Below are 19,179 nucleotides of genomic sequence, written 5' to 3'. Positions count from 1 at the left end.
GAATAAAAATCTTTAATGAATTTAAAGGTGCAGTATTAAAGCTGTCATATTTTGGTGAATTTCATATCTCCTCCTTGCTGTGTGGCCTATCGCGGTTTTTGGTCAACACACTCACGTTTCTTCTTCTGTGGCTTCCGTGTTTTTTTAAACTTCCAAATGAGAACTTCTAATGCATCATATGTACTGAAAGTTATGATAAAAACTATGAAGAGCGGGGGCCTAGTGTGGTTGGTAACGTCTCCGCCAACCACGCTCGACGCCTGGGTTCGAATCCCACCGCCGACATAGGTGTCGATGGTTGTGAGGTGGCGTGATCCACTCACAACCAACCCAACTGGTCTAGATTCAATCCTAGCCGACACCGGGAGATTTTCTGAGGCGAAAAATCTCTGGGATCACGCCTTCCATCACATGAGGAAGTAAAGTCGTTGGCGCCGGTCCGTTAATAAACGGGTCGTGAGTTAGGGTCCTGGGTGTGGAGTCGCCTCCCTGGGCGTCGGTGATTGGCCACAACAGTGGCGGAACTAGACCGACGGAAAATAAGCGAGAATAAAAAAAAAAAAAAACTATGAACAATTGGTTCGGGGAGACAATCCTTTCTTCCACATCTATTTTATTGTCCCATACGGCCAAAGTTTACGGGGAGCTGCGTAGCCGCAAGGTTACAGAACCCATTTCGCCTCACAAGAATTGGGCCATTCGATATCAAAAAGTCACTTTCGAGTGGTGAAAGAACACGCTCAAAAATTTAAAAAAGATACTCATGAACTAAACTTATAACTCAAATATTATTCTTTTTAATTTTTTTTTTGAGGAATAGCTTGAAATTGTATAGTGAACAGAACCGCAATGAAGAGTACGTAAAGTTTCGCAACATTATCCGGACACCCAAAAAATGTAATAAAAAACTCACCAAGCATTTTTCTTCTTACATGGCTATTTATTTCAAAACTATTTACAAATTCACGGGTTCAAAGCATCATTATACTCCATTGATGTAAAAATCTCGTACTTTGCGCTTCACTTCATCCATTAGGATTTGTAAAGGGTCTCCGGTGATCTTGCTGGTAGCTCTGGTCCAAATTGAAAGAAAATATTTGTCATCTTTGACATCCTGCTTCTTTCCTGAAAGCTTTCGCTTCACCAGAGCCCAATATCTTTCTATTGGGAGCAGCTTTTGACACTTGGGCGGATTGGCGATTTTTGGTACAATATTGACATTATTGGCTTTATACCGCTCAAAACAAAGTATTTACATCATGGCTCATCAAGAAAGGCAGCAACCGTTGTTTAGGATTTTGCTATCCAGGATAGTGTTAACTCGCGTGGTTTATTTAACAAAGTTTGCGACTTTTTCGTTACGCTAGACTACCGAGAGAAAATTTACAAAAACAGAAAAATTCCACTCGATTGCGTACGCGTACCGAACGACAAAGGGTTTCGGTATGACCGGCGGGAGAGCAATTATCAAAACGATGTGTTCGATTATAATTTCTTTATTAGACTGATTATGTGACTGTGATCTGAGTGAGCGCATGAGTGTACCGTCGGGCTCAAAGTAAGATAATGTGTTAGGTAGACCTAATTTCGGTCGATTGTATTGGAACATATTTGATTAAGGGTTGAATTGATCCTGAACACCCGTTTTTGTGGATACTCTTCTGTCAAATTTCCTTGTAGATTGTACCTGTGATGATACAGGATGAGCTTTTCAGCCACAGGTTCAAACTACTTGCCAAACAAGATATTGCTTCGAGAGTTTAGCCATCTTTTTTGTCCTGTAATACTCTTCGGTATAATTGTATAATTTCTAGCCATTGTAATATCAAAAAATCGCATGAGAATTTGGTAGGGAGTTTCTTGAGTTTGTAGGACTTCAGACCGCAAAAGCCATGGTACCCGTAAGCAGGTCGGACGGAGCGAGTAGGGCCTCTTCCATCACCTAAATGCACTACCCCACGCCCATTGGGTCCGATACCAGTAAGGCTCCAATTATGGCAACTGATCGCAGAGTTAAGGATATGAGTCGGTACCCGTTCCTATACCACGATGTGAGCTGGCGCCTGTGCACCGAGCTTTCTTAGTAGTGTGACAACGGCATGAAACGGCGAGGTCGCAAACGGATGTAGGGGTCACCGTCTCGTAAAATCTAGCAGGCCTTTCACTACGTTCCGCACTCATTGCCTGGTGGAAATTATGCAGCAGAAGATGGTGGGAATTGGTCTTAGGACCAAAATCCCTTTCCTGACTTACGCCGGTTGGGGGCGACATAGTTGCTCATAAGGCGCAATGGGCGACCTGCCCTAGCCATGACCTCACTGTTTCGGCATAGGCCACCATGGGGCCACATGGGCGACCACTCCACTATGGACAAGAATTGCGGCTGGGAGGGGGACCCACTTAAACAAAATGGGTAGGACAATAGGAGAAAAGGAATTGACAGTAGAGTCTGATGGGCTGCTTAACCCATTTGCCAGAGGCGGCATCTCACGGTCTCCACTGAGAACATAAGATGCAGGGAAGGTTGGCACAAAGGCTGGTACGTCCAACGCGACGCTACGACTACGCCTAGGGCGACACCAACGACGGTGACAAAGAATGAGCGTTTTTCTGGTGCCTTGCATGTAGTTGAAAGCCAAATGAATACGCTCCCAAGTGTTAAAGCTCTGCCTGTCTAACTTAATACAGACAGACTTAATACAGAATCTTCTGTTGCTACGTATCTTCATCAACGATGCAAGAAAGCAGTTCAATAAAACCCTGAGGAGTATCAAAGATGCGGAAAAGCGTGCGCAAGCGCCAGAGTAAGCAGCTAAAAAGCTCGCAATCTCGTGTTTAAGCGAGAAATCGCTACCGTTTCCAAATGCGTGCAAACGGACGTGTTAACCTTCGCAGAGGTTTGCTCCGTAAAGAGGACAAGGCAGTCTCCAGGGGACACGACTCCCGCGAGCACCAAAAGACGGTTGATAGAGCTAAGCTCAGAGGCTGGCTCGCCAACCTGGCCAACTTGTTCCAAGGGAGAGAAGGGTGAAGCCACAGGTAACGGTCTATGGACTACCGTAGTAAGCACCAAGCGGCAGAAGCAGGATAAGCGTGAAAACACCCCGATAAACCGTGTAAAGGCAAGGCGAAGCGTAGGAGCGACGCACTCATTCTCAAAACTGATGGGTCTAAGTACGCTGAAGTCATGAAGGCCATGAGAGGCGAAAGACTTTGGCGCGGATGTCAGGACAATCCGTCGGTCCCGTAGCGGTGAGATGATTCTGGAACTCCGCAAAGAGGCAAAGGGAAAGGGCTCTTCTTATAAAACGGTAGCTCAAAAAGTGCTTGGCGAGGGCGTGCAAGTTCGGGCGCTCACCCAGGAGGTGACTATCCAGAATCTACACAAGATTATCGAAGGGTACGACATTGCACAAGCCTTCGAAAAGTAGTGTGGAGTGGTGGTTACCACCGAGGCCATTCGCCTCCGTGAAGTCCCAGCAGGGACCCAGATAGCCACCATAAAGCTGCCACTAGAGAAAGGTATGCCCCCTGGGTACTTTCCAGCAGCTCGATGACTGCTTTAGGTGCTTTGAGAGCGGGCATAGATCGTTGTTATACAAAGGGATCGATCGGTCTTAGCTTTGCAGAAGATACGGCTGTACAGGCCATGTAAGTAGAGGTTGCATGGAGCCTCCAAAGTGTATTGTATGTAATGGCAAACGGGAGGAAAACACACAACGGGGGCCCGAAGTGTCCGGCAAGCAAGCCGGTTATTAAGCCGCAGGCGTGAGGGCGATCCAAATAAACCTCAATCACTGCTACGCGGCACAGCAGCTGCTATACCAAGCAGCATGCGATTCGCAATCCGACATTACCATCGTTCCAGACCCGTACCGCATCTCATCCGGAAACGGTAACTGGGTAGCGGAAAAGTCTATTAAGGCGGTCATAAAAGCGACAGGTAGGCTCCCGGTGCAAGAAATTGTGTCTATCCTGTTGGAAGATTTAGCGAAGCTCAACTTGAATCTGGCTAACATCGGTGATAAGTGCACCTACAGTTGAAATAGCGAGGAGTCGTGACGTTCTACAGCCCAGGATTGATCAGGACACTGTTGCCAACTGTACAGATTTATCTGGAAATGTACAGATTTTCACGGTTTTTCGGTACAGATTCTGTACCGTACAGATTACAGATTTCGAGAAAATGTACAGATAAGTTCAAATGGCTAGAAAAGATTAGACAAAACTTTTCGACCGACTCTGCAACACTACAATGAATGCGATCTTGCAATATACGCACTTAGAATTTACTGCCAAATCTCAGAAATTCGCTGCCGAGAATGGCATCACTCGGTTAAAAAACGGCTGCTGTTCATTTTCCGTAAATCTCGTTGTTTTTTTTCATTGTTTTTAGCTGAATTTTCAGGAGATTGAACCGCAATGGCTCGGTAATATGCATTACCGAGCCCCATTCTTAAGTGTGCAAGAGTTTTATTGACAAACGAGCTAGTGATTTGAAATTGAAACTTAGTCAACGCAGTCACAGTTTTCTCTAAACAATTCACGTTGAAGTTGTTTTTTCAAAAATATAAAAAAAAGACTTTGGGCCAGTGGTACAGATTTTGGTACAAATTTTTCCCGGAAATAGTACAAATGAAAAAGATTTTTGTAGCTCCCAGTACAGATGAAAATGTGGCAACACTGGTTCAGGAATTGGAGGGTAGGCGACGGTTTTTTTTCCTGTATGGACTACGGATCTATTGTGAGACATGCCCGGGTGTCTGCTGTATCCCGCACTTCTATTATTAGCAATACCGCTATTGGAAAATGGCATGATTATTATTATAATTATTTTTTTTTTCAGTGCTTGTGTGTAACGTGCTACCCTTTATTTTACATGCTTACTGTTCTTCTATTCCGAGCCTCGTTCCTCCTGCCAAATACCACCAATTATAATTCGCTGGAGGAGTTTCGTCATGCATCCTTCTGGCCAATTTTATTGATAAGAGGGACTTATTTTTTGTTGAGAGGAAGTCACGCAAAGGTACTACAAAGTACATCATACTTCGATGCTGATGTATTTGGGGAAGAAAACACGAAGGTGGGTAGTGTCACCCGAGTGCTGATAACCTAACTGCTATATTATAGCGAGCGTGCGACGCCCGTACCTAGGATAAGGCAACCTAGAAATGGAAGACTGCCCGTAAATTGGTGGACTGACGCGATAGCAGAACACCGCAGAGCGTGCCGTCGTGCGAGGCGGAGATTGCGGCGGGCGCGTACTGACATACAAAGAGAGGAGCATTGTACCGCATTCGAGTCACAACCAGTAGGCGAGCGAACGAGCCTATACGCTAATGCCAACACGAATCTGTGGGGTAACGCCTACAGGATCGTAATGGCCAACACTAGGGGAGGGTCGGCACAGACTGAACAGTCACCAGAGATGTTAGCAAGGATCAGTGAGGGACTATTTCCATGCCACGATCCAAGTCCCTGGCCTCCGGTTGTCCAACCACAACAAACTGTAGGTGACGGCAGCCGTGCAGAGGTCGAGGAGGCGGTAAGTGTTACGAACGAGGAACTTCTTGATATCGCAAACTCGTTGAAGCTGAGCAAGACGCCAGGACTGGACGGAATCCCGAACATGACCATTGAAACGGCCATGAAGGTAGCCCCCGGGTTGTTCAGGGCGGTCATACAGAAATGCTTGAAAGATTGCCTTTTTCCATATAATTGGAAGCGACAGAGACTGGTCCTGTTGCCGAAAAGGTTTTTTTTTTTTTCAATAGACTGGTGGGATTCAAGGAAGGTGGAAACGGTTTATCAAGCAACCAGTTTACTTTCCGCATGTGTAGGTCTACGGTGGATGCTGTTCTCTCCGTCACCAAGACAGTCTGTTCCAACTCTACTAACATACTGGTCCAACTCTACCAATGGTAGACATATAGACCGGCGGTAGCCGGATGGGTCGAGAGGCGACATGAGGAAGTCAACTTTCACCTGACACAGATCCTGTCAGGCCATGGTTGATTCTGGCAGTATCTGCATAGATGTGGCCATTCAAACTCGCCGTGGTGTCTCGAGTGCTCAGATGCGGAGGAATCTGCAGAGCATGTGTTCTTCGTATGTCCTCGTTTCGTGCAAGCCAGCAGCGATGTGTTGGTGGTGAGCGGACCGGACCACCCCGAAAAATTTGATTAGTACAATGTGCGCGGACAAGGCCATCTGAAGAGTGGTCAGCGCGATTAATTTCCGGATAATCCAAGCACTACAAGGCACCAATCGACGGGTGATCATCGAAGTGCCGGAGTAGGCTAACTTCTTGTTTTCTAGTAGTTAGCCGAATTTAAAAAGAGGGTGCATCAAGCACAAAGGCCGGTTCCCTGAAGTAATACCTAACGGTAGTTCTAGGGAGCATTTAATATTAAATCTGGAGACTGGGGGTTTTATTGGGTCGGCCCTAGATAACCCATCCCCACACCCTGTCTGTTACCTGCAGATTTCCCACCATAAAAAAACCTGGTCATTTAGGTAGTTTCTTCTCAGACCACACCATTCGCTCCCGACTTTGAAACGTTAGGCCGGTAAGCCGTCTTTCAAACGGTTCTTAAGTTCTTTACAACCCTTTTTCACCACGTCACAAGTTCGCTGATACACAACTTGTCCATCCTCCTCTATTTCTCTCGTGTTCCCCTTGATGGCTTAACTAATTTCCTCACCGTTCAACAACATTTCGAAGTGTTGTTTACAATGCCTGGCCATTTGAGACCTATCGGTAACCAGGTTCCACCCTGTCGTTACACAGGTTCCTGACTCCGTCAATCGCTCTGTAGAAGCTCCTCGTTTTGTACCTAGTAAGCTTCTTGGTATTTATTCCGTATCTGAAGCCACTCGACTACTGATATTCACATGTTTGCGTGGGTCCTTTTTTCTTATTTTCCGTCATCTCTAGATACTTAGCATTGAACCATCCACTAAGGGTGGTTCCCATTGTCAGGCCTATCATCTCTCGCGCTGTTGCATTCACCGTGTGTTGGATGTGCTTCCACGGTTTGTTCAGGTCAACTTCAACTGACTCATCGCTCCGTCGATCAACTTTCCTAGTGTACTCTGTAGCACCTTCAGTTAACAACCCCTGGATGTGTTACGGTCAAAAATTGGTTGAACAAAAATGTGTGTAAATCGGTCTTTTTTTCTCATTAAAAATTCAAATCATGTTTCTTTTGTTTGAAAAATATTGACTCAAGCTTCTCTTTTAGCGAATGCGAAGTGCCGGACCTTTCTCTTGACTCCTTCTTTCAAGTTTTGTACAGCCGTTTTGGTCACTTTGTTCGTTGCAGAACGCCAGTTAGCCTAGAACTGCATCTCGTTGACAATTGTCTTTCGTATCTTCTTGAGGTTACGCTTGATGATAGCCCAGAGTTTCGCTATTGGGGGAGCTCTGGTGTGTTAAGGGGGTTCGCGTCCTTTGTTACCACCTGGACGTTGTTCGCGGCTCCATTGCCGTTTTCCGTAATGGCAAGATGACAAATCCGGCCAAAACACAACGGATTAACAGTCTAGTCTGATAAAAGGCAGCAGAAGTTTTTTCAGGCACTCCTGCACATAAATTTTTTGGAACCATTTGGGATGAAAATGTTGCTCTTCAAACCACAGGATGGCCTGCCACACAAGATATACCTTTTTTTTTGTTCACACAACATTTATTTGACACGGCACAATACAAATTAATGTTTTACGGGGCCAATTAAATCTAATGCCTTATGGTATAGAATACCTTATAATCTAAAGGCAAATTCTTTACCCTCGCTGCCGACTACGAGCTGAAACTAAATCTAATACTAAAACTAACATGTTTTTATTTTTGTTTCGCTGGTAAATTGGCACCTTGATGCTCTTCAAGTAGCTATAAACATGTAGCATGTATGGCAAGTTTCGCTGAGCGAGAATATCACGAACTGGCACATAGGGCTGTATTCCTCGGGCCCTGAGGGTATCCAAGAGTAGAGATCTGGCGTCGCAGAATTCAGCACACACCCAAACCACGTGTTGAATGTCTTGATACCCCAATCCACAAACGCAATGATTACTGCTCGCCAGCCCAATACGCAAGAGATGTGCATCTAGCCCGTAGTGGTTGGACATAATCCGAGACATCATGCGAATGAAATCTCGTCCTACATCCAACCCCCGAAACCAAGGTTTGGTGGAAACCTTTGGGATGATGCTGTGTAGCCACCTCCCAAGTTCTCCCTTATCCCACGAGGCCTGCCAGTTGACAAGTGTACTCTGACGTGAAAATTTTAAAAATTCATTGTAGGCAATTGGTCTGTTATAAATATCACCGTTTGTTGCGCCCACCTTAGCCAAAGTGTCCGCTTTCTCATTGCCCGGAATGGAACAATGAGAGGGGACCCACACTAAGGTAATCTGAGAAGATTTTCCGGATAAAGCACTCAGATGTTCCCGTATTTTCTCCAGGAAATACGGAGAGTGCCTTACATCCTTCATCGATCGGAGAGCCTCAATAGAACTGAGACTGTCTGTAAAGATGAAGTAATGGTCCGTGGGCATTGTTTCAATAATCCCTAAGGTATACTGAATTGCAGCCAATTCTGCGACGTGAACAGAAGCAGGATTATCGAGCTTGTAGGAGGCGGTAAAATTATTGTTGAAGATACCGAAGCCAGTGGACCCGTTGAGAAGTGATCCATCAGTATAAAACGCATTGTCGCAGTTGATGTTTTTATATTTGTTATAAAATATTTTAGGGATCTGCTGCACGCGTAGATGATCCGGGATTCCACGAGTTTCTTCCATCATGGATGTATCGAAAAACACAGTAAAAACAGAAGTATAAGTTGACACGATTGGAGGTGTATGAGGAAGTATTTATACTTTGAGACATGTGATTGAAATACACAGTCATGAAACGGGTTTGAGAATTAAGTTCAACTAGCCTATCGAAATTTTCAATTACCAAGGGGTTCAAAACCTCACATTTGATGAGAATACGAGTAGTCAGATTCCAAAAGCGGACTTTTAATGGGAGAACGCCCGCCAAAACTTCCAAACTCATCGTATGGGTCGAATGCGTGCAACCTAAGGCAATACGCAAACAACGATACTGCAATCGTTCCAGCTTGATTAAATGGGTGTTTGCAGCGGAGCGGAAGCAGAAACACCCGTACTCAAGCACCGACAATATCGTTGTTTGGTAAAGCCTTATGAGGTCTCCTGGGTGGGCGCCCCACCATGATCCAGTAATTGTCCGGAGAAAATTCACTCTTTGTTGACATTTTTTCATCAAATATCGAACGTGACATCCCCAGGTGCCTTTCGAATCGAACCAGACACCAAGATATTTAGATACCAAAACCTGAGAAATCGTTTCACCCATTAACTGTACGTGGAGCTGAGCAGGCTCACGCTTCCTAGAAAAAACTACTGTCTCAGTCTTCTCCGGAGAGAATTCTATACCTAGCTGTAAAGCCCAAGCAGACAAATTGTCCAAGGTATCTTGCAATGGTCCTTGCAAATCGGCAGCTTTGGCTCCTGTAACAGAGACCACGCTGTCGTCTGCAAGTTGTCTTATCGTGCATAAATTTGCCAGACATGCGTCAATGTCATTCACATAAAAATTGTAAAGAAGGGGGCTTGAGCATGAGCCCTGGGGAAGACCCATGTAGCTAATACGAAAAGTTGCCAAATCGCCATGCGTAAAATGCATATGCTTTTCGGACAGCAAATTATGCAAAAAATTGTTCAAAATTGGTGAAAATCCTTGTCGGTGAAGTTTGCCCGAAAGAATGTCAATAGAAACGGAATCAAAAGCCCCCTTAATGTCCAAGAACACAGATGCCATTTGTTCTTTGCGAGCATACGCTAGCTGAATATCTGTAGAAAGCAACGCAAGACAATCATTCGTTCCTTTGGCACGGCGGAAGCCAAATTGAGTATCTGATAGTAGACCGTTTGATTCGACCCAATGGTCTAAACGACGGAGTATCATTTTTTCCATCAATTTCCGGATACAGGATAGCATTGCAATCGGCCTATAAGAGTTCCCGGTTTTTGGATGGCGATCACCTTCACTTGCCTCCAATCCTGCGGTACAATGTTTTGCTCCAGGAACTTATTGAACAAGTTCAACAAGCGCCTCTTGGCATTGCCGGGTAGATTCTTCAACAAGTTGAATTTGATTCTATCTAACCCAGGCGCGTTATTGTTACAGGACAGGAGGGCAACTGAAAATTCTGCCATCGTAAAAGGTGATTCTATCGCATCGTGGCCCGGAGACGTATCGCGAACAAAGTTTTGCGCAGGAACAGAGTCCGGACATACTTTCCTGGCAAAATCAAATATCCACCGACTTGAAGACTCCTCGCTTTCGTTGACCGTTATACGATTTCGCATTCTTCGGGCTGTGTTCCAAAGAGTGCTCATCGATGTCTCCCTCGACGTTTCGTTTGCGAACCGGCGCCAATATCCACGTTTCTTTGCTCGGACCAAGCTTTTGAACTTGGTCTCAAGCTCCAAATACCGCTTAAAGTCGTCGGGTTGGCCTCTCACCCAAAAGAAGGCCTTAAACGCGTCGGATTTTTCCGTGTAGACATCGGAGCACTCTTTGTCCCACCACGGAGTGGAAGGCCGTTCTTTGATCGTCACGCTGGGATATTTCTTCGTTTGGGCTTGCAACGCGGCGTCGAGAATCAAGCCCGCGAGGAGGTTGTATTCTTCAAGTGGTGGGTGATGTTGAATCGACTCGACAGCTTCTGATATCATTTCCTCGTATAATTTCCAATCGATATTCCGTGTGAGGTCATACGGAATATTAACTGATCGCGGGCGAGTTGAACCATTATCAATTGAAATTTGAATAGGCAAATGATCGCTACCGTGGGGATCAAGGACTACCTTCCATATGCAATCCAACCGTAGCGATGTTGAACATAAAGATAAATCTAAAGCACTGGGGCGCGCTGGAGGTTTCGGAACGCGTGTCATATCCCCGTTGTTTAATATTGTCATGTCGAAGTCGTCGCAGAGGTTATAGATCAAAGAGGAACGGTTATCATTAGAAGGGGAACCCCAAGCCACGCCGTGAGAGTTGAAATCTCCCAAAATCAAACGTGGTGAGGGAAGAAGTTCTTATTAAATCAAAGAGCAGCCGTTGCCCAACCTGTGCTCTGGGAGGAATATATATTGAAGCAATACAAAGCTCTTTACCTTGTATCGACGCCTGGGACCGTGGGGAGGTTAATACGATAGAAGGAATAGTACTTCTTAATCCCTAGAAGTACTCCTCCGTAAGGGGTGTCTCGGTCGAAGCGAATTATATTAAAATCATGGAAGCTAAGATCTATATTTGAAGTGTGCCAAGTTTCACAGAGGGAGAATGCATCGCATTTATGCTTATTAATCAAAACTTTAAATGAATCAATTTTGGGGATGATACTTCTACAATTCCACTGTAAAATAGAGATAGAATCCTTCATCTCAGCCGATGAATTAGCCATCAAAGGATACGATCGCTGCAAGGAGGGGCCATTTAGCAGTCAACTGCTTCAAAAACGTTTTAACTGTTGGTAGAAATTCCAGCAGAAGACTTTTAAGAGGTTAGTTATGTTGAAATTTTCAAAAATCCAGTCCACAATATCTGAAAATTTCAGCAGTCCAGATTCTGGCTGAATCTTGGACGAAAAAGAAGGAACAGTTGAGTTTTTTGATGTTCCTGGAAGTGCCGGAAACTCCTTATTTGAATTCAGTTTTGCCAATCCCGGAGGAGTTTGCTTCGGATTTTCTATAGCACTTTTTTGTTTCTTAGTATCAGTCACTTCAGATGGAGACCTTCTCTGTCCTTTCCTAGGAAGCCTAGGAGAAGAAAGGTTTTTTCTCTTCCTAGATTTCCCGGGTTCAACAAAAGAAGATTCCCCAACTGAATCGTCAGAATCAGATTCATCGGATGGCAAGACCTCGAAGAGATTCGGGGAAACCAGTTTGGTGGCAGCGGCCTCTTTGAGCATTTCTGCGAAAGTGCGCTTAGAGCGCTCTTTCAGAGACCGCTTGTTCTTTTCTTGGCGCTGTTTGTACGCGGGACATGCAGACAGCTCATGCGGAGTCTGTCCACAATAAAGGCATTTTTCAGCAGTATGGTTGATATAGGGTGTGGAAGAAGTATAAGTAAGATTGTAGTGGCGAGTCTAAAAATGTAAACACCATCCAAGTGAACAGTGGTGACGTCATACCGCAAATTGTTGTACAATCTCATATGGATATTTTTTTTTGATATTATATTTATATTTATTTCACACATAATTTTTTTTAAATAATATATTAGAGGATTGTATTACTCTCACACTGTCTTTTTTGTTGTTTTTTCCATTCAAACCAGTTGGTTTTTGCAATAAAAAGCAGTACCGAAACCACAAGATGACTAGGAAATTTTGCGAAACGACCAACAAATTATTAGGATATATGCTATAACTTATAGCACTATAAGAAGTGAAATTGGTGTTGCAAACGAAACAGTAGTAATTCCAACCGCACTATTTTAAAAACTCACTAATTTATAATCAGAAACTTCCAAAATTATTCTAAAAATTGAACTAACGTTTAATACATTTTATACAAGACTTTTTGCAATCTTTATTCAATTAATTTAGATTTATTTTTTGTTTGTCAATTTCGTTAATTTAATTTTATTTTTGTTGTCTTTACTATTGCTCTTTACTGGTATTCGTGTTGGTGTATTCTCTTCTTCTAAGTAATCTTTGCGTAGGCTTTTCAAAGATCGTCCAAATGTTGATCTGTTTCATTTCATAAATTTATATTTCAAACAGTAAATGTGAGGTAACCGATTGAAAAATGTACTTTGGACTCGAATCCACAACTTCTACATTTATTAATCGACAACCCCACATTTGCTGCTTGAAATAAAAATTGAAATAGCTTGACTTGTATTATAGTCAACAAACATAAGAAGTATGATTTCATAAATTTATGCCGATATTTTTTTTCTTAATCTGATGGACCAAAATCATCAATTGCGTCTGGACATCTTTTTCTACGCTTACGATTTAATTGTGAAGGACATGATGAGCAGTTGATTTGTTCATTTTGTAGTTTCTATCTTGAGAATACTCTGACAGAATTTCTGTATTTACATATCGGTTTCTTTTGAAATCATTAACTGACTGGATCCGAAGCTCTGCAAGAAACTGCCAGTTTCACTGGAAATGGCGGAAAAATACAACACGTAATCCGAATCTGAATTTATCATATCACTCGAAACTTTCGATAAATTCAAGGTAGGCTGCTTTATCGCATTTTGGAAATACAGCTTTAAACACGGTCCGGTGATTTATCAGGTGACGGCAGTCAATAGATGGGACAACTAGAACTAGTTCGTTCTAACTAAACGATATTATTCCATATTTTCAAAGCATGTACCTGTTTTTTCTGGCACACCTGCACTATGATTTCAAAAATGAATGATCCATTTCAACTGCTCAAAACTATATCCACTTTTTTCGTGACGCCTGTTTCTCCGGAGAGCAATCGAAACTGGTCCTTATTCCAGCACAATCATTAGTAGAACCATAACAGGGGACTGCACAATTATGCATTACTTAATCTTCTTAATTTTGGCAGCGAAATAACCAATTTTTTTATTTAATTACACTTAAGCGCTGCAAGAATATGAAACCCAAACATTGGTATGACGTAGTACCCTTTCGTAGCAACGGTTGGGTAAATAAAATCATAGTAGTTTTACACATGATACAGAAAATTAATCTAGATGTAAATGTGAAAGTATAATACAATTGCCACACCCTATATAAACCATACTGATTTTTCAGCACCCTTATTACAGGCGTCATCCGCATGTTGCTCTCCGCACTTGCCACAACGTGCTTTATTGCCACAGTGGGAGGCCGTATGGCCCAACTGTTTGCGATTGAGGCAATTCATTACCCGCGGTACAAACAAGCGCACGGGCAGACGCACCTTATCCACGAACACATAGCTCGGCAGAGCAGACCCGGCGAAAGTCACGCGAAAAGAGTCTGAAGGGGTGTAAGTTTTTACACCCTTGTCGAGCGATACTGAATGTAATTGCTAACATTCAAGTATCTTGGCAGGTTCAAGGCTAGAATCCTTGAAAAGGCCTTTTCCAGCCTTCAACAGGTCCTCGACAGTCAGACTCGATTCGCTGACCACACCGTCAATCTCAACTACGCGAGCTGGAATGTACACGTGGTACTCCCGCGTGAAGAGCTCACAAGCAGCAATCTCGTTTGCTTGCTTGAGGTCGGACACCAAAAGACGCAGCTTATTCGGGCGTACTTTGGTAATTTCAGTCACGGCTGTAAACCGTGCCATATCTTTACATATTTGCATTGTGTTCAATGCTTTCACTTTCGGCCGGAAAAATACAGCCCCAATACCAACTTTGCCCTCCGGATACTGCTTAAGCCGATGGGTAGCTTCCTGCGGGGTTCCATTCTTAACCCTTGGAACTTTGTATCCTGGAGGGCTAGGCGGTAGAACGAGCGGGTTTTCATCCCCGCGTTCGTCGTCCATGTTGGACGCGTAAGCCACACACGCAAAATGCCAATCAACAAATAATATTGTAGAAAAAAACCAAGAGAAAAAAAACTACTTATCTTCTGCAGCCGCTCTCCACCGCAATCAGCACACGGGCGATGCCAATCTCCAGTCCTTCACACAAGAGTCCGCTAGCAAAAGCTGCAGCCGCTCCAGCCACACAGCAGCACCAGTATAGCCAAACAGCAGTACGCCGGGTACTGGATCTCTCGCAGTAGCGACACAACGTACAGTCTGTGGCGTACGGTAGTAATAGGCGATGATGCGTTTCTTTGTCTTCAATAGACGACGGCAACGAGCAGCAGTGCACACGCAATACAATGCACGGTGACCTTGAAGGCGATTAACTGGTCGGCACTATCGAGATCGAAATGAAATTGCGACCGAACACGACGAGAGCACAACTCGGAATCTGGAAGATATACCTTTGAAAACAACGACAGCTTAATGTGTTTGAAAATATCTGCCATCTTTCCTCTTCCAGTTGCCGTATCATATTTCTGTCCAGGATAGCTGTTTAAAGTCTGCCTTGACGTAAGTTTCATCATCCTGTACCACACTATCAAACTTCATCGGCATCTTCACGTGCAGGTTCCGCGATCGTTGTCTGGTCAACTTGTTTAACTTATCGTCACTGACAGTGCAGCTCGTGTTTTTGCTCGATCCACAGTTGTGGACGAAACTTCCAGCTTGCTTGCGAGATTTTGGACGGATAGGCATTCGCTTGAAACTGCTGGTTACTCTTTTCATCGTTTTTGCGGTCTTCGGATTTCTATTTCCCCCCGATCATGTCTTCCTAGCAGTCGACAAACGTTCTCCAAACACTTTTATTACGTTGGTGACGGTTGGTTTGGTAGATTCAACAATTCTGCTAACATGATACTATTCACAAATCCTTAAAATTAGGGGTGTTAAGGTTTTTGATACACGATAAAAATAATACGACAAATTGAAGTTGACCGTAACACCCTTTAAATACGTTGGACAGCCGGATGTCAATATTACCTATTACTAAATAATGATCTGAGTCGACGTTTGGTTCTTGGAAAGATCGGTCGTCAATCAGCGTGTGACCATGTGTCTTCATGTGTGCTTCTGAATATTCGGAACTGCAAAATGGGTTTGCGTTTTCCTGATCGCGACGAAATCAACTAGCCTTAAACCATTGTCTTTGGTGGTAGAGTAAAGACCTTCGTTACTAATTACGAGGAGAAAGAATTCCTTGCGTTCGACTTGTGCGTTCATATCTTCGATATTTTTATGTCATGTTATTGGGATTCTTCATAAATTTCACAAGCAGCTCGCAGAACTCATTCTTCACATCACCAGTTTTGTCTTCTGTTGGTCTAGGGATCAAAAAGATGAATTTTGGTCAACTTCCAGGCCGGAAGCTCTACAAAGTCACTATTAGAAAATAGTTTTTCCAGCCAATTTCAACTCGATTTCGCCAATAAATTTGCCAGGAAGTTCTTGATTTGTCGAGCTGTGCATAGAAAACCAAGTCTGGTCACAAACAAGACAACGAACTCGATAATTTAAAGGAAGTAAGGCTCACAAAGGTCTGGTAAAATTTTGACCAGATTTGGAAAGTTACCATTACATTCGATGCGAGCTTCAGTGGTACCGTGACAATGGGGTAGATTACTTTAAAAAATATATCAATCCTCTCAATTACCCCTAATAGAAAAGTATTATGCAATTGTCAAGTGTAACTCAAAAAGAGTGCCAGACTAACTTGAGATGCTGCAAACATGAAATAAACGTTGAATTCAAATAAAATAGTAACTTTCCTAACAGTAAAACAGAACATTTCTCTTGGTATTGGAATGAATTGGTATTTGATGGTAACAGAGAAACATGAAGTTCTGAAACAACGAAGACTACGTGGTTTGTTTTTTAAAGCCCCAACTCACTACGTGATCTTTCATAGTTGTTTGATGAATTCCCCCATTCTACTCTTATTGACGACATACTTACTTTACATACTTTGACACATGATTTAGTCCCGATCCAAAAGCATTGATTACTTACTTACGTTTATTTTTTTCATTCCAGCAGAGGACGAGAAACCGAAAAGCTCTGTTCAAACACCAGACGGCACCCGATCGGCCTTCCTGGCGGGTCAATCGGAGGAACGCGTCCAGGCGCTAAGCATTTTGATGCTTCACTTGTGCTCCGGTTTGCAGCATGCCCAGGGTAATCTAAATCAATGAGAATACCGCTTGCTTCGGCAGCTCTCGCTAGGGTCTCTGCTAGAGCCATCCACCCTGGTGGACCTTCTACCAGAGGGCGCTTTATTGCAGGGGGAGAACGCAGAAGCAGACGAACGATTCAATAGATCCTTCATTGCTGGCGGTTCGAATGGTCGGAAAAGTCCTTTTCGCTCACGGCGGCTCACGTCGTGCCGCAAACGAGCGATGGGCCTTTTCCAACGTTCCGCTAGTGTTAGCAGCGCTAGAAGTGGTAATTGTAAGAGCAACGCCAATCGATGGCTCACTCCCACATACCAAAACACCTGAATCCACATTCCACATAGTAAACAGAATCATGCCCCCCCTGCTTGACAAGGATTTACGCTGCTTTTTGATCAACGGACCCGTAGCATTTGTCGTAGCAGCTTAGCGAAACATGTAGTTCAAAGCATCAACCCAAAAGCACACCACATTCCCCGTTGGACGATCAAATAACACCAAACCAATGGTTTAAAAGCACCCTCATTAGATAATGTTAGTTGGCAACATCTGTCAGGGAGACCGAAGTACGGTGAATACATTTAGCACGCGATTATGAGCTTTTGGAATGCAATCATTTCTGCATAATTATGTGTGGTTTTATAGTATTTACTTCTCGATAAGCTGATGATAACTCTCAGTGAGTAGAAGAGTGGTTAAGCCATAACTGTATGTTTTCCGTTGCTCGGTCACCCATGGATGAGCGATTGTGCACGTCTAAGCTGAACGGTTCTAGCGAAAAAAAAAGAAAACATTATTTGCGTTTAGAATAAGTGATATGTTTTGCAACCCAGCTTCCATAGTATTAATGAGACCAATGTCAAAACTAAAAGTGTGATCTCCATAAATAGTTCGCTCCGGTCGTGAATACTACTTACCTACGAAACTAACACTATTTTTCCATTAGGATCCATCTCATCCCCCTGGGAGAGGGAACTGTTCCGGCGGATGGGCGCAGGGTTACCGCGAGAATCGTTCTTCTGAATCAACTACAACTTGACTATACTCAAATATACCTATTCTCGTATTTTTCGAGTTGAGTAAGGACACTGCTCTAGACAGCAGAAACCAATGCACTACACTTATAAACAGCAGCGCTAACACATCAATCAACTATAAGCGGTTTTTATCATACTTCCGCAAACCTTTGATGTAGAAGGTATCAAAATTCCCTTGGCAGCAGAAAAAAAATCGCTTACATACACTACACGAAACCCGCTTCACATACGCAGTTGTTTTACAAAACTAGTCAATATACATGACTTTATTGATTGAATTGATAGGATCAGACATATACAATTATACATCCATTTCGACTTACTTCTGCAGTCTCGGCTGCGCGTGCAAAGTGTTTTAAGCAAGGTTGAACTATTTGGTGGCAACAGAGTATTGAAAGTATATAAAAGAAATACAAGTTTCATGAAAATAAATGAAAATTGTAAACAGAATAAATCTATGTTTGATAGATCTAAGGGTATAGTATCACATTATCCATTTGCAGTTAAATTCCGATCATGGAATAATTCTCAAAGTAAATCCAATTGAAAAATTTGGTTTAATGATTGTTCCTCAGGATATTGCATCTCCGATTAGTCCTTCATATTTTTCTTCTGTATAAAATCCATCAACGATCGATTTGATACTAACTGATTAAAGTCATGTATGTAGAGAAATGTAGTTAATATGATGCTGATATGCTGATTATGATTCTGAAAATCCTCTAATAACTTTTTTCACATCATATGAATTAGTTTCAAAGTCTATGAGTTCTGGTCTTAATTATCACAAGGCTAATTGACAAGGCTATAAAACTCATATTGAGAATAACTTCAATAAAGAGCTAAATTTGTAAAATGAAGTTAATAAACTTTTTTTACCTTTCTGAAAGTATTGAAATGTGCAATTATTAATACCACAAACAGAATAATTTCAAAGGCTCAAATGAAATTTGATTCAAGAATAATTGTCGAAAATGTTCGCAGACGTCAATATCAGCGTTCTCCTAGCCCTGTTTTCAAAACTATTTATAAATATTTCAAGCATGATTTTAAACATAGATTCACTATTCTGAGAAATCAAAATTTCAAAACTAAAGTTGAAAAAATTGAAACCATATTCAAAACCTTTTTAAAAGCTATCGAAGATTATAGAGAAACCTTCAAAACCAGTTCTGGTTATAAAAGATGGTGATCGTTTCCTTGTGTCCAATTAACAAAAGGCTCAAAGATTTCGTGAGGAGGCTTGTAAATGGTTACGGTAGAACAAGTGTTCAGTGCACTCATCGTATTCTTTTTCTTTTGAAAGTGGCTCGATGTCTGAATACAGTCTTGAACAAACATGTCGTTTTTCGCCA

The 19,179-nt window shown here is 42.9% G+C and overlaps 1 protein-coding gene across 4 annotated transcripts in view; it reads left to right on the top strand.

The window, feature by feature from the left end:
* LOC129726808 (PDZ domain-containing protein 8) overlaps window positions 1-18,278 on the top strand; it is a 67,665-nt gene extending 49,387 nt beyond the window's left edge. Inside the window, exons 8-9 of one of the 4 annotated variants that reach the window (XR_008728415.1) lie at window positions 16,651-17,058; window positions 17,734-18,278. Coding sequence is in view for 3 of the 4 variants with exons in the window: in XM_055683928.1 (XP_055539903.1) it covers window positions 16,651-16,791; window positions 17,734-17,810 (218 nt within the window). In the remaining variant the exon portion in view is untranslated. Of the gene's footprint in view, window positions 1-16,650 lie in introns of all 4 variants that reach the window. The other 3 variants (XM_055683929.1, XM_055683928.1, XM_055683931.1) reach the window with 3 other exon arrangements.
* Window positions 18,279-19,179: the final 901 nt, after the last annotated feature.

The sequence above is a fragment of the Wyeomyia smithii genome, chromosome 3, assembly GCF_029784165.1.
Source record: "Wyeomyia smithii strain HCP4-BCI-WySm-NY-G18 chromosome 3, ASM2978416v1, whole genome shotgun sequence".
Lineage (NCBI taxonomy): Eukaryota > Metazoa > Arthropoda > Insecta > Diptera > Culicidae > Wyeomyia > Wyeomyia smithii.
This window is presented reverse-complemented; position numbering and strand designations above follow the sequence as displayed.